The sequence below is a fragment of the Vipera ursinii genome (assembly GCF_947247035.1).
Source record: "Vipera ursinii genome assembly, chromosome: 3".
In the NCBI taxonomy this organism is placed as follows: Eukaryota; Metazoa; Chordata; class Lepidosauria; order Squamata; family Viperidae; genus Vipera; species Vipera ursinii.
The window spans coordinates 20062399-20087786 of NC_139516.1; the positions used below are offsets into that span (position 1 = coordinate 20062399).

Sequence of the window (25388 nt, forward strand, 5' to 3'; positions counted from 1 at the left end):
TATTGCATTGGTGGTCTGTTTTTGCTGTGTTCTGGGTTGCTGCAATGCACTTGTGCTCATCTGTATACCATTCTTACACAGAGGTAGAGGGTAGAATTACAATTATTGTGCCCTTTAACAGCCAGAAGGTGGCACTACTTGGCTAGCCCGGCCTGGATTCTAAAGTTGAACAGGATTGTGACTAGTTAGTCATGGAATGTGGGGGGGTGGGTATCAAGTTCTTTGAGGCAAGCACACATATAAAAGAAGAATCACTTTATTGCTCCTAAGTAAAATACAGAATTTTGAAAGCCTGCTGAAGCAATCCTCCAGCTCAACTTACACCTATCACAACTAGAGCTGTGGTGGTGCAGTAGTTAGAATGCAGTATTGCAAGTTAATCCTGCCGACTGCCAGCAGTTCAATCCTCACTGGCTCAAGGTTGACTCAGTCTTCCATCCTTCCAAGGTCAGTAAAATGACACAGACTGTTGGGGGCATTATGCTGACTTTATAAACCACTTAGAGAGGGCTGTAAGACACTGTGAAGTGGTATATAAAACTTAGTGCTATTGCTAAAGCAAGGTTACTCTTAATCTTTTTCTCATACTTCTATACATGGGCAATTCCCTTGAAGCCCACCCACTCAGAATCTGCAGTTGCTCCAAAATAGCAACAGCAATAGCAATAGCAATGGTATTAGACTTATATGCCACTCCATAGTGCTTTATACTATGCTCAGTATTCTCTGAATGGTTTAAAACATCTGCATATTGCCCCCAACAATCTAGGTCCACATTTTATGATCTAAGAACAGGGGGTCTTTAAACCTGACCCTTTTATGACTTGTGGACTTCAACTTCCAGAATTCCTCAGCCAGGCACGCTGGTTAAGGAATTCGGGGAGTTGAAGTCCACAAGTCATAAAAAGGCCAAGTTTGAAGACTCCTGCCTTAGGATGGAAAGAATTCAGTAACGCTAGTAACAGGCATGCCTTGCTATCCCCATGCATGACATTGCTTTGTGCTTTGCTTTGCACTGGCTCCCTATAGGGCTTCTTGATATAATTCAAGAAGTTCCAGTTATTGTTGGGGAGTGGAGTGGGGGAATGTCAGATAATGAAAGCAGTGCCATGCCCTCATGATGTTAAACTCTGTTCCTTTAATAAAACAATCCAAGCACCCCCTCTTTTGTATATATGTTATGATGTCATACAAACATCCACATGGGTGGGCCTTGCATGACAATTGCATGATGCTGCAGCAGGAGCCTGCAAAGGCTGAACTGGGAAGCCAGGATGAAAAATTTAAAACAAGCACAAAGTACTTCCATATTCTGGCCATGAACTCATTCAGAATTAAACCTGACTTGAAGGAGACTTATTGCTCAACACGTTCTCAGGGCAACTGCATTTATCAACGCTTCCTTTCTGACTTATGAAGTTACCTTGGATTGAAATTGGTTTGTGTCAGCTTCTCCAGCAACACAAGAAGCTCTACTTCAATTTAACCTCATTTGCTGTGGTTTTCTTCAGTGGGAAGATGCAGAGCTGCACCTGGGATCTTTTTTCTGCAGCTACCACATTACATCCCATCCATGACCTTGCTCCATATGTTGTGTGCACATTTATTTATTGTCTTTCTACAACTGCCCACCTCAGCCAAATGACTCTGGGTGGCTTACACTTCTAAAACTATAAACCAGTTAAAACCATTAAAAATAATAATAATTTCCCAAAAATAAAAACATTCAGCAGCCAAGACAACCAACTAGGTGTAAAGCCAGGAAGGTTTTTCCAAGAGAGAGACTATTCCACAAAGCAGGAGCTTCGGCAAAGAAGGCCTTTCCGTTCCTGCCAGGTGCTAATGGGAACTGTAGCATGCCCAATCTCCTGGATCTCTCTAGACTCTAGAAAGAGTACAGAGTACAGAGAAGAGCAACAAAGACAATTAGGGAACTGGAGGTTAAAACATATAAAGAATGGTTGCTGGAATTGGGTTATGTCTACTTCAATGAAAAGAAGGACTGGGGTGACATGATAGCAGTGTTCCAATATCTAAGGGGTTGCCACAAAGTGCCTGAAGGCAGAACAAGAAGCAATGGATGGAAACTAATCAAGGAGAGAACCAACCAAAAACTAAGACGTTTCCTGACTGTTAGAACAATTAATCAGTGCAACAACCTGCCTCTAGAAGTTGCTCCAACACTGGAAGTTTTTAAGAAGAGATTGGACAACCATTTGTCTGAAATGGTATAGGGTTTCCTGCCTGAGCAGGGGGTTGGACTAGGAGACCTCCAAATTCTCTTGCAACTCTGTTATTCTGGATTGAATTGGATGTGTAGAGACTCTTGGAAAAAGACAGCTCCTCAGGTGCACAAAAAGAGTTGTAGAGGTTCTTATGGGGAGTGGGTGGGAATGCCAAAACATCAAGGGAACCATCCCCTTTAAGGATCTGAAAGCCAAAGGAGCTGTGGTATAGCGATAGTTACTGCAAATGTGGAAATGAACAGCTCCAAAGCTCCATAGCACTTTTTTAAAAAGCACAGAAAGACAGAGGTGTTTCTGCAATTTCAAATACCCTTCAGCGGAGTCAAAAAAGGCTCAGCAGTGGAATAGAATGAACATTTGGGACATTTGAAGATTCTCACAGCTGTGTTTGTGCAATATCTGACCTAAGCCTTTTCTCAAGTGGTTTTTTTCCCAGAAGGCAACTGGACTTTCTTATTTTTTTTTCCTTTGAAAATATTTCGCATCCAAGAAGCTTCTTCAGATCTAGTTGAAGAACTTAAGTTTTTCAGGGACACCCCCCCCCCAAAAAAGAAATGCAGTTGCCTTTTGGAAAAATCACCATTGGGACAACCATGACTTGGATAATTGAGAATTGCCATAGACATCTTGAGCCTTTATTAATTGATCTGATAAATTAATACAATTGTCCGTACTATAGAGTAACCATCTTGGCTTTGTATAATTAGCCACAAAAGAGCCAACCACGTTACGGTAGTTGGGTTTACTGAGTAAAAGAAGCCTATTTCAAAATGTATCACTTTGAATTGTAGTTCAGAGTGATTCTAAGTCAGCTTTAAATAATGATTATGGTTTTGCATAATGCACAAGTTGGCCACTATGGTATGTTTACTGAACCCTGGTTACAAGACTATGCCGTCACATAATAGATAAATATAACCCTCCACAGAAGTAAGGTACTCAATGCCCCCGGACAATAATTCATTTAGTAATCATCCTGAATTACTATAGGTTGGGCTTACCTGGATGGGTGACTTTGGGCCAGTTACTCTCCCTCAGCCCAATTCACTTCACAGGGTTAACAATAACAATAATAATGTTGGAAGGGACCTTGGAGGTCATCTAGTCCAACCCCCTGCTCAGGCAGGAAACCCTATACCAATTCAGACAAATGGCTGTCCAGTCTCTTCCTTTAAAATTTCCAGTGTTGGAGCATTCACAGCTTCTGGAGGCAAGTTGTTCCACTGATTAATTGTTCTAATTGTCAGGAAATTCCTCCTTAGTTCTAGGTGGCTTCTCTCTTTGGTTAGTTTCCGCCCATTGCTTCTTGTCCTGCCTTCAGGTGCTTTGGAGAATAGCTTGACTCCCTTTTTTGTAAGTGGTTGTTGTGGGGAAAATAGGAGGAAGAAAGAGCATTAAGTATATTCACCAACTTGTGCTATTTTTAAAACTAACAGAGGTGGAATAAAAAAAAGGTCTAAAAAAAGTAATCTTACAGTTGCTTTGTCTATCAAAAGCCTTTTTTCCACTCTCCATTCCATACAGCCAGGATCAGTCATACCAAATACTGTGGCGTGATTTTACAGGCTGAAGTCTTCATGTTCTCCAGCTCATGATCACATGATCCTCTTCTTCTGAAACAAAGCCCACAGTGATAGATGTGTCTGAATGAGCCTTTTGTTGTGTCTGTTTCAGCTGCCCGCTTCACTGAATTCTACAGGGAAAGAGCAGAATTTTCTCCCCTTAATGTCTGTTGCTTCTTCCATTAAGTCATCAGAATCACAACATTTAAAAAAAAAATATGCACCATCAAGTCAACTCTAGCAACCCCCTAGATAGCTTCGCTCCATGAAAACTGGCTAGGCATCCTGTTAAATATAAGTATTGGGGAAAGTGCTGATATTTTTTGAATTTCATTCACTTGGAAAGCTAGCAAATGGGAATTTGTCCAATGTATGACCATTAATGATGGTTCAAAGTTACAGTGGTGCTGAAAAAAAGTGACTTTTGTCCAGTCCTCACATTTATAACCATTGCAACGTCCCTATGATATGCTAAAAAAATTGGGCACTTAGCAACTGGCATGTACTATGACAGTTGCAGGCTCTTGAGGGTTACGTGATCACTATTTCCAACCTTCCCAGGGGCTTCCATCAAACTAGGCCAGTGGAGGAAGCCAGATTCACTTAACAACTGAATGATTCGCTTAACAACTGCAGCAAAAAGACCTGTAGCAAAATCAGGCATGGTTCACTTAACAACTGCATCATTTAATGAGAGACATTCTAGTCCCAACTGTGTCCCCCCTCAGCACTCCTCCAGGACAGAGAACAGGACAGAGAACACCAATAGCAGAATGGGTATGTATATGTGGTAAAGAAGAAGGCGAAGATATTTCACGTTTTATTGTACTGAGTTATACCGAGTTTATAGGTCAGCGTACATTCTCCCCTTATTAGAGAGATTGCCAGGGAGGGCAGACAATTTTTATGTAGGCTTTCTCCTCCAGGACTCAAACCCTTCTACCACACATGCAGTAGCAAAATTCTGCGTTGCTGCAATGCCCACGAGAAAAATTATAGTTGTCAACTTGGGCTAATTTTTTGGAGATCTCTATAACCATTTTTGGAACATTACATTTACTCACAAACTTATCGGCTTCCCACTCACGTAAACTAGGGGGTGACCCTAACATTTTGAGAACATGTATTTTCTTAACAGGGATGTTATCATTTATTATTAATGTCAGTACTATTTTTTTAATATATTGTAAAAAGTGACGTCTATTGCTGGTCTATGACCATAATAAAGTTATATTCTATTCTTCCCAACTGTGTCATAAATCAAGACTATTTGTATGGCCTATTGTTGCTCTGAAACAATTACTATGAGATCCATGGAGTCTGCAAAGTCTGTCTCACCTGATTGGTCGGGGTACTAGGCAGCTCCTCTCCATCATTTCCAGAATGAATTTCTGCTTCTCTGTGGATAAAAGCACTTCTCGATTATAGAATACGTCAGTTTGATCCACAGGCATCTTAAGCAGAAGAGCTTTGATAGTCAAGGCTCCTTGTGGCTAGCAGAATGAGAAATTAATAATTTAGAAAGTGTCTCAATGACTCTACAAACTTTAGGGCAAGGCAGTAGAAGTAGGAGATATTTAAATATACTCCAAATGTTCTCCAGATATTCAAGTATTTGCAAGAAGTTTTCACTCCGCCTTTAGAGCTCAATGAAATCTGTTTCCAACAGCATGCAATAGCATATTCTTGATCAAATTAAACAAGACACAAATCATGAATGGGCAGCCACATGAATTAATTTTTAAAAAATCAAGCAAGTTGTTCAACTTGGCCTTAGTTTCCATATTTTGTGTTTCCAAATACACTGAAAATAATTGTTATTCAATTTTTATATATTAAATGTATTTCCTACTTTAGCTCCAGGAGCTCGTTAGTTTATAAAACTTGCCTCTCATTTTTTTTTCTTAGTGTGACACTGTGAGATAGTTTGGATTGAAACAGAACAATCGGCCCAAATTTGTGCAGTTAATTTCCATGGGCTCAACCGTCGTGTGGAATACTTCCAGTGTGCTAGGCAAAATGTCAGCATTAACTCTGTAGTTGTATGCAGATACATCAAATTCTTTGGAGATAAAGCGAGACACAAATATAATAGTTTATTTAAGTCTTGTCTGCTAACGAGTAGGCTGGCTTGGTCGCTCAACAGTGCGACACTGGTGAAGGCACAGCAGCGCTTGCATTTTCTGTGTCGCATGAGAAAAGCACATCGTCCTTCCGCTGTCCTTACCACTTTCTATAGAGGGACGATTAAGAGCATCCTGTCATATTGCATTATAATCTGGTTTGGAAGCATCACTGCTTCAGACAGGAAGGTGGTGCAGAGAGTTGTAAAGATGGCAGAAAAGATTGGCAGTTCCCTCCCTTCCATCCAGGACATAGCATATAAACATTGCTTGAGCAGGGTCCACAGGATGGTCTGGGACACTACATATCCTCTTCATGACCTACTTTCCTTGTCACCTTCTGGGAGGAGGGGAATCCGTGGTATCTGAAGCAGAACATCCAGATTCAGTCACAGTTTTGTTCCATACAGTATTAACCTTGTGAACTCTCAAGCTTCATCCTTCCGTTATATATTCAAGATGGACAGTGATTAATATTTATATGCATTTATACGTAAGGGTGTAAGTATATGCATATGTTGTATATAGCATGGTTATGTGTGTTATGTATATGCATTTCATTTTTAATGTGTGCCAGGGTGCCCACAGTAAAAAATGACAATAAAGGTCATCTTATTTTATCTTATCTAGACACTAGGAAATTTGGTAAGATGGCCACCTACACAGGAAGCTTCTCTTTAATAAAGAATAGCAATTTGCGTATGCTGTTTCAACTACAGTGGATGTCAAGATTATCAGAGCAACCAGGAATACACAAAACCTCAGTTGTAACGAAGAACTCCTGATATGTTCTCAATGCATGATTGAAAGAATACTCTCTACCTGACTTGAGAGGAGCTAAATCAAGATGCCCTCATTTAAATATGCAAGCAACAGAAGCTCTAGAACAGGGGTAGGATCGATGGCCCCTTTATGGCTTGTGAACTTCAGCTCCCAGAATTCCTGAGCCAGTATGGCTGGACTCAGGAATTCTGGGAGTTGAAGTCCACATGTCAAAAAAGTGACACCATTCCCTACCCTTGCTCTAGATCAGACATGTCAAACTCGTGACGTCATGTGACGTATCGCAACTTTTTCCCTTCGACGGCAATGGGATGGGCGCAGTTTCTCTGTGATGCTCCGGCCCGCGGGCCGGCAGTTTGACACCCCTGCTCTAGACAAATACACTTACTCTACGTCATGGATGTCAAACCCGATAGTGTCATGAAACGTATCGTGTTTTTTGCCTTAGCGGAGCCGGGGTGGGCGTGGCCTGCACGTGATGCATCTGACCCACGGCCACCAGTCTGACACCCTTACCTCCCAAACTTCAGAGCTAGCACTCTCGGCAAGCAATTGTCACAGAAGTCTGCTTTTCTTAACTGTCATCTCCAGCTAGATCGCTATGTTGAAAAATCACTTACACACAGGGGTGGGATTCAAATATGTGAACAACCGGTTCTCTCTGTGTGGATGCTGCTTTCAGAAGTTCATTCTGGGCCTGGGCAACAAAAAATTAGTTATCAGTTCTGCGAAAGTGGTGCGAACTGGCTGAATCCCACTACTGCTTACATATCTTTCCTGATGTTGTACTGCTGAACTGAGCAGTTCAAACAGCAACCAAGAAAAACAGAATGAAAAGGAAATCTTCTGTTCAAGCCTCAGGCCAAACTTCTGAGACTTTTGTTTAAGCCCATCCCAGGGAAAACCATTTTAACCCTTCCTTGATATTCTTCCTTGACCTTTAGAGTTACAATTGAACCCACTGAGAAGTTTACTGCAGGATCTAATAAATTTCAGAGCTTCATTGTGCAAACTTGTAATTCTGAGTTGACTTGGCAGTCTGCCTTTTCTTTGTGAGTTCCTTCTAGGCTTTCTGCAGCTGAATTCTTATTTCTAAAACTGACTTTCCTCTTTTAAAGCTGTGTGTGCAACAAATGCTCTGTCATGATTAGCCATGGTTTACTTAGCTCTCTTTCCTGCTCGGTCTCTTTCTCACTGCTCCATTGCGTGGAGGGGAGTGGGGTGGATATCAAAGGTCGTCATCAGCTTGCAACTATTTTTGTTTAATGGCCATTTGAAATTGCACCAACACTGAAATTTCTTACATGTCTGTCCTCCCACTTACAAGCATTGCAGCATTCCTACAATCGAAATTTGGCAACTGGCATGTGTTTACATTGGTTGTAGCATCCTGGTGTCACATGAGCCTCATGTGCAACCTTCCCAGCTGGCTTCCAACAAAGAAAATCAATGGGGGAAGCTGGAGCCCATGATGCACCTAGCAGGAATTTGCTTAACAACCTTGGCAAAAAAGGTCATAAAATCAGACAAGACTCTCTTTAACAACCGCCTTGCTTAGCATTGGAAATGCAGGCCCCTAACTACGGTTTACTACCTGTAAAGCATAATTAACAAAACAGCTTGCTCATACTAATCCATTTTCCCTTTCTAAGAGTTAAATATAACTTCTGCTAACTTTTCCCAGATCAGTTTTTATAATTCTGCCATGTGCTCAAGTCAGTCATGTAAGAAGGAAAGAGGGTGTGAGAGAGTGGGCGGTGTGCATAAGATTAAAAAGAGTGCGGAGGCTTGCTTTTATGAAATAAATGCGAGTGATAAAAAGAGGCAAAAAAGTATTGCTACAACTCTCTATGTGACTAGATCATTAAATAAGAGTCTGAAATTGTGTACTATCATAAAGACCCTGGTGGCATCTTTTCTAACAAGTTTTATGAAGATCTCCTTCATTATTTAATAATATGCAGCAACCAAATAACCACACATAAGTTACATTAAACATGCCTTCAGGAGCAACTTATTTAGGGCTACCATATCTGGGCTACAAAGCTCCCAACACTCAGGGCAAATGGTAAGGATATTGCCATGACTGAATGAGAAGTGGTATCAAGTCTTTTTCAGGTGACTGCCCTCTGGCTGTGTTGGACTTCATTTCCTCTTACAGGTAGCCCTCATTTAACAACCACTTGTTCAGCAACTGTAAAGTTATGATGGTGCAGGATGAAACTTATGATCCATCCTCATAGTTGTGAATGTCATAGCCTCTCTGTCAATTGTCCATTGGTGGATCCAGAAAAAGAAACTCCTGGGACATTGTTTTACCAAGAGTATAAACTTTACTGAATAAACCATATTGGCACAGTTGAAGTGAAACCAGCTCTAGGTTTCCCATGCAAAAGCTAGCATAGTTAATCTCTTTCCCTGTGGGCCACCCACAGTCCATTATGTCCACCAATCAGTTCTGTTCATTTTGTTATGGGAAACCAATGAGCCACGCTAGTCCACCTGCTCGATGTGTCCTTGGGTTGGGCCCTCTCTCTTGGGAAGACATGATGCCCTGATGCAACTGCATTCCACTCTTGCATTCCATCCCCCCCTCCTTCTCTTTTGTCAAGCTGTGAGCAAAGCAGAATATAGGTGAAAGTGCAAAACAGTCTATATAATCCCATAGTATCACATGATCACTATCCAAGCGCTTGGCAACTTGTTTGTAATCCCAACAAAGTCTCCCCCAGGCAAATAATTTCCATTTGCAATCTTCATTGCTGCCTTTTGACAAGCCAAGAGAATGGGGAAGCCAGCAGGAAGTTGCAAAAGGTGATCATGTGACATCATGCCTAACAATGTAGGACACATTGAACTGCAACCGGAATTGCCGCAAGTGACAATGTAAGTCAATGCAGTCGTGTGACATCACTCTTTATGACTCTGTTGCTTAGCAATGGAGTTGCTGGTCCCAATTACCATTGTTAAGCAAGGACTACCTGCATTTCCCAGCTGGGAATTAATGAAATTCTGTGCCTCTTGGAAGCAAAAGGTAGGGAAGGCAGCGCTATCCAGAACTATTAATAATACAGGAATGGTTTTTGTGTTATTTGCCTGTAGTTCTTTGAAAATGAGGATTTAGTACTTCTTGTCAAATATCTGGCTCTGTCTGATGAATGAAGGTTTTGGCCAAAGAAAATGGATTAAATATAGGCCCTATTTGATTTATTTATGTATTAATTTGTTCAATACAATTTAGAAGCCACCTCACTCCACACAACTTTTGGCAGCTTACACTTTAAAAGCAGGAACTGTCTGAAAAACAAAAAGATCTTCCTTGCAATTGTGGTCAGATTGGTTTTACACTGTGCACATTTGGTTTTGGTTTAATGCCTGAATTTGACCACTGTGATTTATAAATCATGGTTTATACAGGTAGTCCTCGACTGACTGTTCAAAGTTACAACAGCACTTATAAGTGACTTATGATCATTTTTCACACAACTGTTGCAGCATCCCCATGGTCATGTGATCAAGATTCAGATGCTTGGCAACTGACTCATACTTATGACCGTTGCAGTGTGCCTGGGTCCCATGATAACCTTTTGCGAATAACTGAGCCCAAAATTTATATTGTTAAATGAAACACTTGTTAAGTGAGTTTTGGCTCATTTTACCCCCTTTCTTGCCAGAGTTGTTAATTGAATCAGAGCAGTCATTAAGTTGCACAGTTGTAAAGTGAATCAGGCTTCCCCAATGACTTTGCTAGTCGGAAGGTCAGAAAAGGTGATCACATGACCCCAGGACACTGCAAGTCATAAATATGAGTCAGTTGCAAAATGTCTCAATTTTGATCATGTGACCATGGGGATGCTGCAACAGTCATAAGCGAAAAATGGTCATTAAGTAACTTGTTTCAGTGCCAATGTAACTTCGAACAGTCACTAAAAGAATTGTAAGTTGAGGACTACCTGTAGTAGCCACCCAGTCCCTTGGTTGAGTTGGGTGGCTATAGAAATTTAATAAATAAATAAATCCAGAAATAAGTACTTCCCAGTCTAATTTCTAAAGCACTTGGTTGATCTTGGCTGATTTTAGTAAGATTAGAACTGGGTTAGAGGCCAGCAGGAAATCCCAGGGCCGAGGAATTAAAAACACCAGCATTTCCTTACCACTGTTAAAATGACTCCTGGATGTATCCTGAGATCATCAGGAGTTGAACTCGACTCCAGTCTGATTACTTTTATCCATCTTCTGAGAAATCAAACGCGGCTCCTGATCATCACAAGCTGTACATTGTGTCCCAAGTTCAAATCCCATCTAAATTCTAAACATCACTCAGCAGCTGGAGGCTCATTGCACCCTCAGGGTTGCTTAGGATGAAATTTAGGGCAAATTACCGGAACAACCTTGAGCTCTAAAAGGGAAAGGAGGAAAGTTCAAATAGGACATTTTTACAGAAACAAAAAATTACCGACGCGTAATTATTATCGTATTTGTACGAAATGCAATCGCACTCAGGTTTTTGTTTTATGATTTCATTATTTCACAGTTACCGTAGTGGATTTTACTGCTGTTGTGAGCCGCCCAGAGTTGGCGTTTAAGATCGACGGCATCTATTAAATAAAGAAATAAAATTTATTTTATTTTAATTCCATTTATATCCCGCCCTTCTCCGAAGACTCAGGGCGGCTTACAAGCTTAGCAGTAGCCTTCATTCTATGTATATGCCTGCTTATTAGGGCTTTCACATACCCCCCAAGCGGCATTATTACAAAGTCAGCTTAATTGCCCCCAACAATCTGGGTCCTCATTTTACCTACCTCGGAAGGATGGAAGGCTGAGTCAACCTTGAGCCTGGTGGGATGCGAACCTGCACTAATTGCAGGCAGCTGGTGTTACTTAAGGTGGCATTAGCCCACTGCTCCACCAAACTTCCTTCATCCCCAGGGAAGGCACACTTGCAGGTTTTTTTCCTACAGCTCCGTGCAAAATGAAATCGGAGGGCAACGCCTTCAGATTTCCCATCCCGGGTTTGCAGTGCCTCGCTTTGAAGCCCGACAGACACACCGAGGGTCTAACGTGCTCGCCGCCGCGCATGAGCCGCCCCCGCGGAGTCCACGGCCAGGCCCGGGACCTACGTAACCCGCTTAGGGTCGAGTTAAAACCAGGGCGGAGCGCCGCTCTTCTGCGCTCGCCAGAGAGGTGGGCGGAGCCGATGGCCTACGGTTCGGGCGTTCGCCTATTGGCTGAAGCGAGCGCGCGCGGATTGGCCGGCTCCTCGCCGGAGGGGCGTGACTCGCCTGAGGCCCCGTTCGGCTGGACGGAGGGGCGGCGAAGGGGCGAGTGCCGGCTGGCTGGCCGCGGGCGAGTTGCATCGCTATGTTGCTCTCGCCGCCGCCGCCCTCGTCCCTGCCCTGTGGGCGGGCGGCAGGCGGCTCCCTTGGCCTTGGGGCGCGAGCGGCCGGGCCGGAGCTCCAGGAGGAGGCTGCTCCCCGAGAGCCTCCCGACGAAGAAGGGGAGCGAGGCCGCGCCGGAACTATGCCCGAGTGCGCCCCGCTTCGGGCGGCTGGAGCCGGCTGCGAGTCGGCCAGGGCGTCGTCCGAGACGGAGGCCGCTGCGTCAACTGCCCAGGAAGGAGGAGAAGCAAAAGCAGCCCCCGCCGCCGCCGCCGAAGACTCCAGTCCCCGGTGGGGAGCCCAGCACGCGGGAGCCCGGGAACTGGCTGAACTGTATTCCCCCGGTAAGGAAGGATGCGGGACTTCGAGGGGATGGGGGGACTTTCAAAGGGTCCCTCGCCCGTCCCGGCGAGCCCCTGGATTTGTGATGCGAGGCTGTAACGAAGGTGGCCCGTTTCGTCCTTTCTCGCTCATCCTTCCTTCTCTGCCTCTCCCGGGATTATTGCGCACTTGAGCGGCGCCTTGAAGCACATTGCCCGGGCAGGTCGTCGGAATGAGCCATCTAGGTGGCCCGTCTGAACCTGCAAGTTGGGGGTTAGGTTTTAAGGCGGTGGGATAAGGCGTTTGGTTTGTTCACGTGCTTTACAAAGTGGCGCTGATGGCGGATGTTAGGGAGTCCTTCCACGTTTCCGGAACAGATTCAGTAAATCTGGAGAGTTGGTCTCTTTTTAACTCGGTTCGCTCTGCTTTAGCCGCAAGCTGTCTACGGCCCTGGGCCAAGCACTGAATCCAGGCTTTTAAAAAGACATATGAGAGTATGGGTTATAAAATAGATCTGGGTCTCATCTAGAGTTTGTGTCTTCTTGTTTTAACCTGTTTGTTCAGATATTTCAGAATTGCACTGGTTTAAAGATGTACAGATAGTAATTCTTTTTTGTAGTCCGTAATGGATGTCCACATGAAGTCGTCCTTATAAAATTTTTTAAAAACTCAAAATACTTGGAGGAGCTTGGTTGGTCTTCAGTTTCCTATTTAGAGGTATGCTTAATGCATCCTGGGTTTCCCATTATGAATGTACTCAGTGGAATATTAAGTAGGATTTGAGCCCTGTTACTACTTGGAATGGAAATTGCTGGGAAATTTCAAGGAAGTAGTCAAAAACATACCACAAATGGAAATCTGCCGTCATGCTGTTGTCAAAAAAACTTCATGATCTGACTGGGAGTCAAACTCTTTAAGGAAGGTTTCACTTTAAGATCTAAAGCAATAGAATCTGTAGTATAAATGCTCACATTGGCTAAATGAACGTTAACTTTATTTCAAACAGTTTTTGTGGGCTGCAGAAAGCTGCAAATTTTATTCAAATGTTATGCCATTTATATTCAAGTTTTATGCAGTTCTTTATTCAACTTAAGCCTTTGCATAGTCATAGTACATTATGCCTTTCAAGGCTAATTGAGTAACTCAAATAATTTCTCTTGATGAGCAGTTAAGGCATCACGCTAGAAACAGGAGATTGTGAGCTCTAGCTCCACTTTAGGCACAAAGCCAGCTGGGTGATCTTGGGTTAATCTTCTGCAAACCTAGAAAACAATGGCAAACCACTTCCGAAAAACTTTGCCAAGTAAACTACAGGGACCTATCTAGGCAATCGGTAAGAATCTGACATGATAAGTGGAAGGAGAAAAAAGATCTCTTTAAGTAAATAAAATATTTTTTTCTTCCTTCTCCCGTCCCAAAAAACTTTTCCTTGATGATTGTGGCAGACATTGATAACTACAGTTGCAAGAAAAAGTATGTGAACCCTTTGGGATTATGTGGAGATTTGCATGAATTGGCCATAAAATGCGCTCTAAACGTCATGTAAGTCACAACAATAGAAAAACACAGTCTGCTTAAAATAATACTACACAAACATTAGCTGTTGTCATGTTTTAATTGAACATAAGATGGAAACATTCACAGTGCAGGGTGGAAAAAGTATGTGAACCCCTAGCCTAATGACTTCTCCAAGAGCTAATTGGAGCCAGGAGTGAGCCAACCTTGACTCCAATCAGTGTGATGGTATTGGATGTGTTGCTGACAGCTGTCCTGCCCTTTAAAAAAACACACCTGTTTTGGGTTTACTGGTGTCAAGAAGCACTGTCTGATGTGAACCATGCCTCGCAGAAAAGAGTTCTCAGAAGACCTACGATCAAGAATTGTTGACTTGCATGAAGCTGGAAAGGGTTACAAAAGTATCTCCAAAAGCCTTGATGTTCATGTGTCCTCGGTAAGACAGACTGTCTACAAATGGAGAAAGTTTAGCACTGTTGCTACTCTCCTAGGCGTGGTCGTCCTGTAAAAATGACTGCAAGAACACAGTGCATAATGCTTAATGAGGTAAAGAAGAATCCTAGAGTGTCAGCTAAAGACCTACAGAAATCTCTGGCACATGCTAACATTTTTGTTGACACATCTACAATAAGAAAAACATTAAACAAGAATGGAGTACATGGGAGGACACCACGGAGGAAGCCATTGCTGTCCAAAAAAAAAATAATTGCAGCACGTTTGAAGTTTGCAAAAGAGCACCTGGATGTTCCACAGCACTACTGGCAAAATATACTGTGGACAGATGAAACCAAAATTGAGTTGTTTGGGAAAAACACACAACACTATGTGTGGAGAAAAAAAGGCACAGCACACCAACATCAAAACCTCATCCCCACTGTAAAACATGGCGGAGGGAGCATCATGGTTTGGGGCTGCTTTGCTGCCTCAGGGCCTGGACGCATTGTTGTCATTGATGGGAAACTGAATTCCAGAGTTTAGCAGGACATTTTGCAGGAAAACATACGACCATCTGTCTGCCAACTGAAGCTCTGCAGAGGATGGGTGATGTAACAGGACAATGACCCAAAGCATACAAGTAATTCAACAAAACAATGGCTTCAACAGAACAGAATACGCCTTCTGGAGTGGCCCAGTCAGAGTCCTGACCTCAACCCGATTGAAATGCTGTGGCATGACCTTAAGAGAGCGATTCACACCAGACATCCCAAGAATATTGCTACACTGAAAGAGTTGTGAAGAGGAGTGGTCCAAAATTACTCCAGATCATTGTGCAGGTCTGATCTGCAACTACAGGAAACGTTTGGTTGAGGTTATTGCTGCCAAAGGAGGGTCAACCAGTTATTAAGTCCAAAGGTTCACATACTTTTTCCACCCTGCACTGTGAATGTTTCCATCTTATGTTCAATTAAAACATGACAACAGCTAATGTTTGTGTAGTATTATTTTAAGCAGACTGTGTTTTTCTATTGTTCTGACTTACATGACGTTTAGAGCGCATTTTATGGCCAATTCATGCAAAACTCCATGTAATCCCAAAGGGTTCACATACTTTTTCTTGCAACTGTATAATCTGTGCTGTATACTGTGGGGTTTTATTTATTACTATTTTGACTCCTGAGGACTGTGTGGTCAGATGGATACAATTTTGAAAGTGGTTTGCCAGTGTCTTCTTTGCAGGGTTGAGAGAAAATAGCTCAAAATCATTGAACTATTATGCCACTTCTTGTTTTAAACCAGCATGTTTAACCATTAGGCCAAACCGGCTCTTATATAGTTCTTCTGGGTTATGTAAAGTATATTATACATATTTGATATCAGTTTAGCATGAGAAAAACAGGAGCACATGGGTAGTCTTTCTTCTGAAAAATTCCTGGTTTAAAATTCTCAGTGTCAGCACAACAATCTTAATCATTTCCTCACTGAAACAAAAGGCAGTGGAAGTTCTGGATGAGGGAATGAAATAATAAAAAAGATTGAGGATGTGCTCAAAAAGGGCTTAAAATTGGAGAAAGGCCTTTTGGTTGTATGTGTTTTAAGTGGAACTGTTCATCGCTGGGTACAGAGTAAAGTAATATTTTCAGTTCAGCTTTCTTTGTCAGTATGGCCTTCTCATCTTTTTTAAATCCTTGATTTTAAATATTATGAATATAACAAAACAGATTGCCTTTTTAAAAGACTTTCCAAAATGATAGATTCCTAAAGTATTTATAAAATTTATGAATAAATGAATAAAATGTATTAATTATCTGAACATTCATAATTCTCTATTTTCTTAAGGAAAGGTGGATTATATATGCAATTTGATAAATAATCTGACCCAGTGATAATCACTGCGCCTTTCTTATCAGTTACAGAGCCAGTTTAGTGGGCTAGAAACTGCATAGCTGTAATTAGGATCTAGTAGTGCTTTTGGGATGAAAGCCAACTGGATGACTCTGGGCCAATTTTTCTCAGCCCAATTCACCTCACAGAGTTGATGTGAGGAAACTAGATGGTAGGGGTGTACACCACCTTGACTTAACAAAAAATGATAAAAAATCTAATGAATGATAATTAATTGGAGTCAGTGTCCTCCAGATATTTTGAACTACAACTCTCAATAGGGCCATTCTATATAAACCAATAGTTGAAATTGAGATACAGAAAACCTAGAAAGCATATATTTTATCACATTTGTAAGGTCATCCAACTCCACAGCAACTCTAAGTAGCACACAATATTAAAAACAAAGCAATAAAAATAGTAAAAAAAATAAAACCAACATCTCAATCATCCATCATTCCCACAAGGAGCCATCCATCCAATCTAACTAAAGGTTTGGGATATGTGCCAGGACCTGTTTGAAGAAGGCTAAAGTAGAAGTAGGGCAAATCTCTGGGCTGACATTGTCCAGAGAGTTGTCCTTGGTTTAGAATTATATAACTGGGTCAGAAAAATTAACCTTTGGGGAACTATCAGTAAGTGACATAATATATAGTAGGCTAATAGTAGCTAATAATAATAAACATGCATGCTCAACATCCTGCTTGGATCCATTCAAAGGTTGATTTCTTCCTTTTATCCTTTCCAAGGGTTTGAATAAACATTTGGTGGATGGGATTGGAATCAAACAAGGATTATGAATCTTGTACAAGTACAGTGATATGTAAAATGTGGCCCTTAGACGGCAAGTCTTTTCATTTGACACTTGACCTGACACCTAATACTATAAAAACCTTGGTTCTCTCCTTCATTCAGTATATAGCATGTGTTTCCTCTTGTAGCTACAGTTTCATAGGGGTGTGTGTGTGTGATTTTTGGCTCACTTTTCTTGCTGCTTTGAAAGGTAACACCCCAGTCATCCTAGGCACCAATGAAGGAGGCTTATACATGCAAAGTATCAGCTGAACTGCTTGAGTTAATCTGGTTTATCAGTTGCTTGTCTTAACTGGTAAATGTTCAGCATCTGAGAAGCAATATTTCAAATTTGAACTTAATTTCAGTGTGTAAGACAATCTTAGCATAGCATAGAAGCTCTTTGATGGATTAGTCACATGTTAGTCATTGCAGAACTTTCCAGTCATAAAGATTGCTTTGGAATAAACATGTTTGGAGCAGGATCATATTTTTAACTCTTAACGTAACCTTTCATGTCAATTTGACATTCTTAAAAAGTTTAAAATTCAATTGCATAATCCAGCATTGTCCCAGTAAGTAAAGTTTATTAGGAGTGGGAGTCTAACAGACACAGAAGGTGCTAGGTTGAGAAGCTATAGTGTCGTTTCTGGTGTCTTTGATTGCTCTACAAACCGCTCTGGTGAAAAAGATAACATATTTTACAGTTAATTGAAGAATCACTACACTGCTTTGTCAAAAATATCCATTGGAACATTTTTGTTTTTATACAAAAGAGTTTTTGTTCTCTTACTTAAGGTTTCACATAGTAATGATGTCATGTAAACCCCATATTAAAATCTCTTCTTATTACTGCTTGGCCTCTTGCAAATCCAAAGACAGATGTGTGAAGGAATCATTGGCCGTGGGACATTTTGGGAGGTTTGAAATATATTCCATTTTAACAGCTCTAAGCTACCATTAGCTTCATTGGCAATTCCCAAGTTCTAACATTACAACGTGAAAGAGAAGTATTGGTACTAACAGAAGAAAATATTTGGAGTTCAGTTCTGTCCTTGGTGCTCTCTGCTCTTAATTGTTTTCTTGCAGATGTTTCATTACACAACTAGGTAACATCTTCAGTACTAGAAGGGAGTGGGATTTGCTCTCCGTTTATATACAGTGGCTTGGCTTATCAGTGTTGGTGGGGGAGTTTTCTTCTTGATGGTTCCTTGATTAAACTGTTTACTGTTTGATTGTTTGTCTGAGTTGGTAAATTGACTGGGAATTACTGCTTAATTGTTGGCCTGGTGTTAATAATCCTTGTTTATCTGGGTATTGATTGCTGGTGGGGAGGTATCCTGATCTTTTGCTTTCTTTTTAGCTTTTTGATTATCATGAAGAAAATAATACTCCTAACAGTTAGGTAGTGAAATGTCTGCAAGGAAACAAACTCAGAGAGCACCAAGAATTCCAAAGAGGAAATATTGACTTACTTTTCCCATACTACCGGTATAGATCATTCTGTATATCTTTGTCCTGTCCCACTTTATTAGTATTTTTTATATATATCTGCATCCAAAATGTAATCTTTCCACGTACAAAACTTATTCTAGATCAGGGGTGTCAAACTCAATTTCATTGAGGGCCACATCAACATTGTGGTTGCCCTCAGGGGGCCAGTTGAGTGTGGCTGAGATGGGTGTGGCCTACTAGGTGGGTATGGCTGGAGTGGGCATGGCGTACTGGGTGGGCATACCCAGCTCAACATCACTCGTTTCAGGGGTGCCTGGGTAGGACTGAGGCAGATCTGAGGGTCTCTGGCGGAGGAGGATGGGACCAGGGTGAGTGCTGGGACATGGTCCCTCCCACCCTCCCTCTCTCCCACCCTCCATTCCTTTCTTCCTCTGTTCCTTCCTTTTTCCCTTCCTTCCTCTGTTCCTTCTTTCCTCCCACTCTCCCTTCCTTCCTCTGTTTCTTCCTCCCTTCCTCCATTTTCCCTCCCTCTGTTCCTTCTTCCCTCCTTCTCTTCCTCCCTCTTGTTCCTTCCTTCACCTTCTCATCTCTTTCCTTCCCCCACACTCAGGAAGGGATGATTGGAGGGGGAGATTGCCAGCACTAATATGCTGCTACCGGCCATTCCTATAGCATGTGGGCAGGCAGGGGCGGTCCCATTGAAAGGAACACCTTGTGGCTGCGAGGCTGGTGTGGAGGTGGGGTGGCACTGATCTACAACCTGGTTGCGTCCATCAAAGCCAGAAGGTGCTCAGTCTAAAATCCACTGGAACCAGCAAGGAGCTGCCCTGCCGTCTCTTTCCTGCCCCCCCGGGTGTGCACACAAGAGATGACTAATCCCGGCATCCTGGCTGAAGTCAGCCAGCAGGGTAAGACAGCCAGCAGGGACGCCAGACTCTACTTGCGTGCGCACCCAGCAGACGGGATGGGGCTGCCCCGTGGATTTAAGTCTGAGTGCATTCTGGCTTTGATGGACGCAACCAAGTTGTAGATCAGTACCAACCCTGCCCCCTACCAGCACCTCCAGCCTCGCAACTACAAGGCATTGCTTTGATTGGCACAGAACCCCCTCACCACAGTCTCTCCCCCTCCCATCACTCCTTCCTGAGCATGGAGGAAGGAAAGAGATGAGAAGGAAAGAAGGAAGGAAGTGTAGCGGAGAGGGGAATTGGGGGGGATTGGTGCTGGCTGGGAGGCTTTGCCAGAGCTCTGAGGATTCGGCAGAGAGGTTGGGAGCTCCAGAGGTCTCCATGGTGGCTGGGAGCAAGGCAGGGCTCTTGGGGAGGGATTTTTAAAGGGGAAGAGAAAATTGATTGGGGGAAGAAGATTTTAGTTTCTCTTTTCCGGAGAGACAAGCCAGAAGGACGGAGAGCGAGGTAGGAAGGCAAAAAGGCTTTTTATTCTCTCTCCAGAGAATAAACCTCCTACTTCGCTCTCCCTCCTTATGGCTTGTCTCTCTGGAAAAGAGAGACAAACTGGTTGCATCCATCAAAGCCAGAACGCGCTCAGCCTAAGATCCACTGGAATCAACAAGGAACTGCCTTGCACCTCTGCCCTGTCCCCCGGGTGTGTGCACAAGAGATGGCCAGCGCCGGCATCCTGGGTGAAATCAGCCTGAGGGACAAGACGGCCAGCAGGGACGCTGGACTCCACTTTCGCGCACCCAGGAGATGGGGCGGGGCTGCCCCATGGATTTAAAGCTGAGCATGTTCTAGCTTTGATAGACGCAACCAGGTTGTAGATCAGCACCCGGTCAGCCTGGGCCAGTCCGAGGTGCGGTGGGATGGTCCTTCACTCTTTTCAGAGCAGGTCCACGGGCCTGATGGAACCACATGTCGGGCCACATCCGGCCCACGGGCCTTGTGTTTGACATGTCTGTTCTAGATCATTCTTCCCCAGTTGGCTGGGAAATTCTGGAAATTGTAGATTTCATATCATAAAATTATTAAGGTCAAGAAACACTGTTCTACCTCCTTGATCAATATAACTGCTCACTTTTGTACTGTTTCTTAATCTTAACAGGATCCCTCTAGAAGATCCATACAACTTTCAAAGTATGATCACATAAGTAATGTAAAAGCATTGTAATAGGTTGGCAATTTAATTTGGAATTTCTAATTACCCCAAAATGCTATTTAATTTGTCATTTCTGCAGGAAGTGCCCACAAGGTCAGGATTTTCTATGGGCTATGTTGGGCCTATAGTTGATATTTTATTAAGCAGTCGGTTTAAGTTAAGAGAGTCAGTTTGGTCTAGTGATTAAGGTACCAGGCTAGAAATCAGAGCATGAGTTCTAGTCCCACCTTAAGACATTAAGCCAGCTGGGTGACCTTGGGCCAGTTACTCTTTCTCAGCCCAAGCTACCTCACAGGGCTGTTATTGTGGGGAAAATGGAAGGAAGAGTATTAGATATGTTTGCTGCTTTGAGTCATTTGTATAAAAATAATAAAAGATATCAAATAAATAGGTTTTCTAAGTTATCTTTGTCCCCTACCTCTGTTCTCAGAATTGTGTTAATTGTATGTTGTCCTTGCAACCTGTATAATCTTGCTTAATGTTTTGCATTACATTGCATTACAGATTACATACATGGATCAATTTGACCCAGAAACAATCCTGTATCCATTTGCAAATCCATGAATCATTAATACTTTTATGCACATGCCAGCAAAAAAATCTGAAGGATTCCCGGAATTTTATAAAGATATATCTTACTTTAATCCTGATCAAATAAGATAAATCAGCTTTTCAGAGCGATGTGTGCCCTCGAGGTGAAGGCACTCGCCTGCCCAATCCTAGGCAGTGGCAGATGTTTTATCAGGGCGCAATGAGAAAATATCTGCTGCGAATTGTGTGTAGGTGTCAGGAAGGGCATCTAGCCAGTAAATGCTCAGCTCCATTCAGTCATCCTGACTTCACCCCAAATAAAGGAATTAAAGGGTTGTAAAAAGGGGGCAGGGGAATCAACTTTGTATTCTTTCCTTTTGCTTCTAATAATGGTTCCATTACACCAGGCTCATCTCTGGTCTGTCCTGGCCACGGTGTAATCTCTATTCCTTTGGAGATCTTTAATTTGCCATTTCTTACCCAGAGGTCCTGAATGCATTAAGCTAATTAGGTTCCATTGGCTCCATGTCACTCGAATTGATGAAAAGTGGTCTTGATTTTTAATTTTTCAGAATGAAAAGAAGGCCAAATCAATAAATAGCTGATAACAGATCATATCCAGCTACCCCAATAGTTGATGCTTAAATGCATCTATTTGAATAATTTATATATATGAATTAAGAGTTGGAGTTGTTTATGAGAAGAGCTTAAATCCTTAAACCTGAAGTGTTAATACCATTTCAACTTTTATTTATGAAAGAGGGCTAGTATAAGCCTTCTTGCTTGACCTGGTATTTTTTCAGCTTTGGGATATTCATGACATGTGATATCTGAACCACTAAAACAGAATATAATGTAATCCTGAACTCTGTTTTTTCTAAAAGTTTGAAAAGTCTCATCCATGGCAAAAAATTTTATCAAGCACTCCCATAATTCTTCATTTTAAATCATTATTTTATTAATCCCATTTATATCCCGCCCTTCTCCGAAGACTCAGGGCGGCTTACAATCTAAGCGCAAATCAATGTGCTTAGCAATAGCTTTCATTCTAAGTATATGCCTGCTTATTTATGACTTAGTGTGTTATATAAGCCCTGTTGATTTATTCAGTAAGTCATAGTTAAATGAACGTTTGCTTAATATGTACAGAACTAGTGTTTGACTTGAAATGGCAGGGTTACTTTCACAAGGAGATTGGGCATAGTTTCCTTTGGGAGGTAAAATGTAAGTGCCCTGATGTTTTGAACATCTTAATTGTTCCTTGTGGATTTTAACATTTAGCTCTTCTGATTAGGGTGCGATTGCTTCTCTGCAAAACGTTAACTTTGATGTCATTAATGCTGAATTAGAATAATAATAATAATTCACATAGGTTAAAAAACATATTGTCAAGCTAGTATTCTATGTTTTGTTCAACATAAGACAGCTACCGTATGTGGGTTCCACAACCTTCTTCCACAAACTCACTACTTTTGAACTTCCTTTTTCCATCTGAGACAACACAAGTCAGCATACTGCAGGGTGTAGGCAGAAGAACTATGTGTACCTCTCCCTGGGATAAGGTTAGCATTTATGCTTGCTGGAACTGTTGTTGTCTTTTTATAGTTTCCCTGCTGCTATGCATGGAGAATTCAGAATTATGTGAGTGCTTGATAAAATATTTTGCTCACACATAACCCAACTGATGTAAGTGGTGAGATCATTCCTCCATTTCATTAATCCAACTTAAAAAATGGTATTTTTTAATTATTCAAGTAAAAAATAATATGCCAGTACAATATTTCAAATATGGAAGCAATAAACTGTTCATATAAATTCAAGATAGGGCCAGTTGCGGCCCTATCTGGACCGGGATGCCCTGTGTATGGTCACTCATGCGCTCGTGACCTCTCGCCTAGACTATTGTAATGCTTGCTACATGGGGCTTCCCTTGAAGACCACTCGGAGGCTCCAACTGGTACAGAATGCGGCCGCGAGAGTTGTCTTGGGAGTTTCCCGGTACTCCCATGTTACACCTTTGCTCCGCGAGCTGCATTGGTTACCAGTTGTCTTCCGGGTGAGGTTCAAGGTCTTGGTTATGATCTTTAAGTCCTTACATGGCATGGGTCTGGGATACCTCGAGGACCACCTGCTGCCGGCGTCAACTCCCCTCCGCCCTGTGCGTGCCCACAGAGAGGGCCTCCTCAGGGTGCCTCCGGTCAGGGAATGTCGACTGGTGGCCCCCAGGGGGAGGGCCTTCTCTGTGGGTGCTCCGGCATTATGGAACCAACTGCCGGTTGAGCTCTGGATGGCATCGGACCTCCGATCCTTCCGTCGCGGGTTGAAGACCCAGTTGTTTGAGTTAGCTGGTCTGGCCTGATGGGGAATATGGGTTTTTAATTGGTTTTTTTATTATTCTATTATTGTTGTATTTTAATTGGGCATGGTTTAATTCTCTTTTAATTTTTGTATAGCTATTTATATATGCCCTGTGAACCGCCCTGAGTCCCTAGGGAGAAGGGCGGTATAGAAATCAAATAAATGAAATGAAGATGGGCTTTTTCAGAAATCAAATACTAAGAGGACAAATGTTATCTACTATCTACAACTCTTAAGGGCAGACACCTCCATGAAAAAGTGCCTGCCAGCTCCTTCTACCAGAAATTAGGTTTAAATCCCTATTTAAGCAGTCAGCGGGAAATATTTTAGAGCAGCAAGAGAAGTTGTGTACAGGTAGTCTTTGGTTTACGACTGGTCATTTAGCAACCAATAGACCTTAAGACAGATTTTCCCCAAAGCTACTTATGATCCAGTTTCAAAGTTGCAGACACTGCAGTGTAATGTGGTCATTACGACCAATATCAGGGAAGATGTAGCAGCCCCCTCCTACCTGTCCTATCTCCCCTACTCCCCCCCTCTTCACTGGGTCTCCACTGGCCTTGGGCCTGCTTCCCACCCTACTGGGTCTCTAGCCACAATGAGAGAAGGGGAGAGGGTCACTAAGCAAAGTGATTGTGGACTTGCTTCCCTTAGCAACTGACTTGCAACTATAATGGGTAGGTTCCATTATGGTCTTATATTCAGGATTACCTGTATCTGTTCCTTCAAGACTTTCATATTAAGTGTTGGTTAATATGTCACTATTTTAATACGAATAAAGGAAAAAGCACCATGCTTTAACTTATCTTTTTTTTTTAAACAGGGAAAAGGCTACAGGAATGGATTAGTGTCATCTTATGTTTCTCCTTGATGTCTTTCAACTTCTACAAACTTCTCTTTTGCCTGAGACTGGAGCATGCCTTCTCAATAATTTTTGGTATATGTAAGTATGCATTAGTTTTTATGTAGGTTGCTCTACTTTGAGAGTAATTTTGGTGCTTAACTCTATGCTTTTATATTCTGAATTGTGCTTGTATTTATGTTGTTTCCTTTCTCTTGATATAAGCAGCAGGGTAAAAAATGGATAAAATATTAATCAAAAGTGCCCTAATTAGAAAGGGCATGATATTTAAAAACATAAAGTAAAAGCAGTATGATCCAGTACATTGGATTTTGCCCCCCAGAGTATCTCTAGGAAAAATGATACATTAAAGCTAAATGGGTCACCCTACATAAAGAAATGAAAAATGGAAGTTGAAGATTTGTTGATCTAATATGCAGTATTTATTCCACACGATTCAATAATAGCTTCAGAGTAATTTACTAAACTTTTAAAATATCTTATAATCATTGGCAGCCGCTCATAAATGTTTGTATGTAAGTTGGGATCTCAAGTCTACTTGTTACTCAAAGAGATGATTATTTTTTTCTTTTAAGGTCAATGAAAGGTGTCCCACCCTTTCTCTTTAGTTTGAAACAATGGGTTGTTCCGTAGACCTAGGCAAGGAGATCTAGATTTGCTCCGAATAAGAGTTTTGTATTATAGAAGCAACACAATTCTCATGAAAGAACAAAGATGATGTGGTTTGCTTTAAAATTAACCTGAAGCTTCTTCCTAGTTATAATTTGCCAAAGCCAAGATTAGCTTTGAGAAGAATATGCAAGTTTAAGAAAGTCTAGTCTTCTGTGATATGGTTTTTATTTAACTTTATTTTAACTATTTAACTTTATTTAAAGTATCGTATATACTTGAGTATAAGCCGACTCGAGTATAAGCCGAGACCCCCAATTTCACCCCCCAAAACTGGAAAAAGTTATTGACTCGAGTATAAGCCGATCCGCCGTTCTGCAAGCCTCCGCCGCCGGCGGAGGCTGGATCCGCGC

The 25388-nt window shown here is 42.0% G+C and overlaps 1 protein-coding gene and 2 long non-coding RNA genes across 4 annotated transcripts in view; 2 read left to right on the forward strand and 1 right to left on the reverse strand.

The window, feature by feature from the left end:
- Nucleotides 1-250: 250 nt before the first annotated feature.
- The window catches only part of LOC310637163, a 554476-nt gene continuing 529338 nt past the window's right edge, over nt 251-25388 (forward strand). The window contains exons 1-2 of the long non-coding RNA XR_014491881.1: nt 251-1072; nt 2656-2805. This is a non-coding gene — a long non-coding RNA (uncharacterized lncRNA). The remainder of the gene's footprint in view (nt 1073-2655; nt 2806-25388) is intronic.
- On the reverse strand, nt 3371-11318 carry LOC310637162. Of its 2 annotated transcripts, XR_014491880.1 has the most exons (4): nt 11253-11314; nt 10869-11113; nt 3722-3939; nt 3371-3592 (listed from the first exon to the last, which is right to left on the reverse strand). It is a non-coding gene; the product is annotated as an uncharacterized lncRNA (long non-coding RNA). The 2 variants fall into 2 exon arrangements; XR_014491879.1 differs by having other exon boundaries at nt 10869-11318.
- Nucleotides 12032-25388, forward strand: part of LOC310638554 (plasmanylethanolamine desaturase 1-like) — a 39883-nt gene continuing 26526 nt past the window's right edge. The window contains exons 1-2 of the mRNA XM_083359717.1: nt 12032-12439; nt 24328-24447. Coding sequence (XP_083215843.1) covers nt 12079-12439; nt 24328-24447 — 481 coding nt within the window. The 5' untranslated portion in view covers nt 12032-12078. The remainder of the gene's footprint in view (nt 12440-24327; nt 24448-25388) is intronic.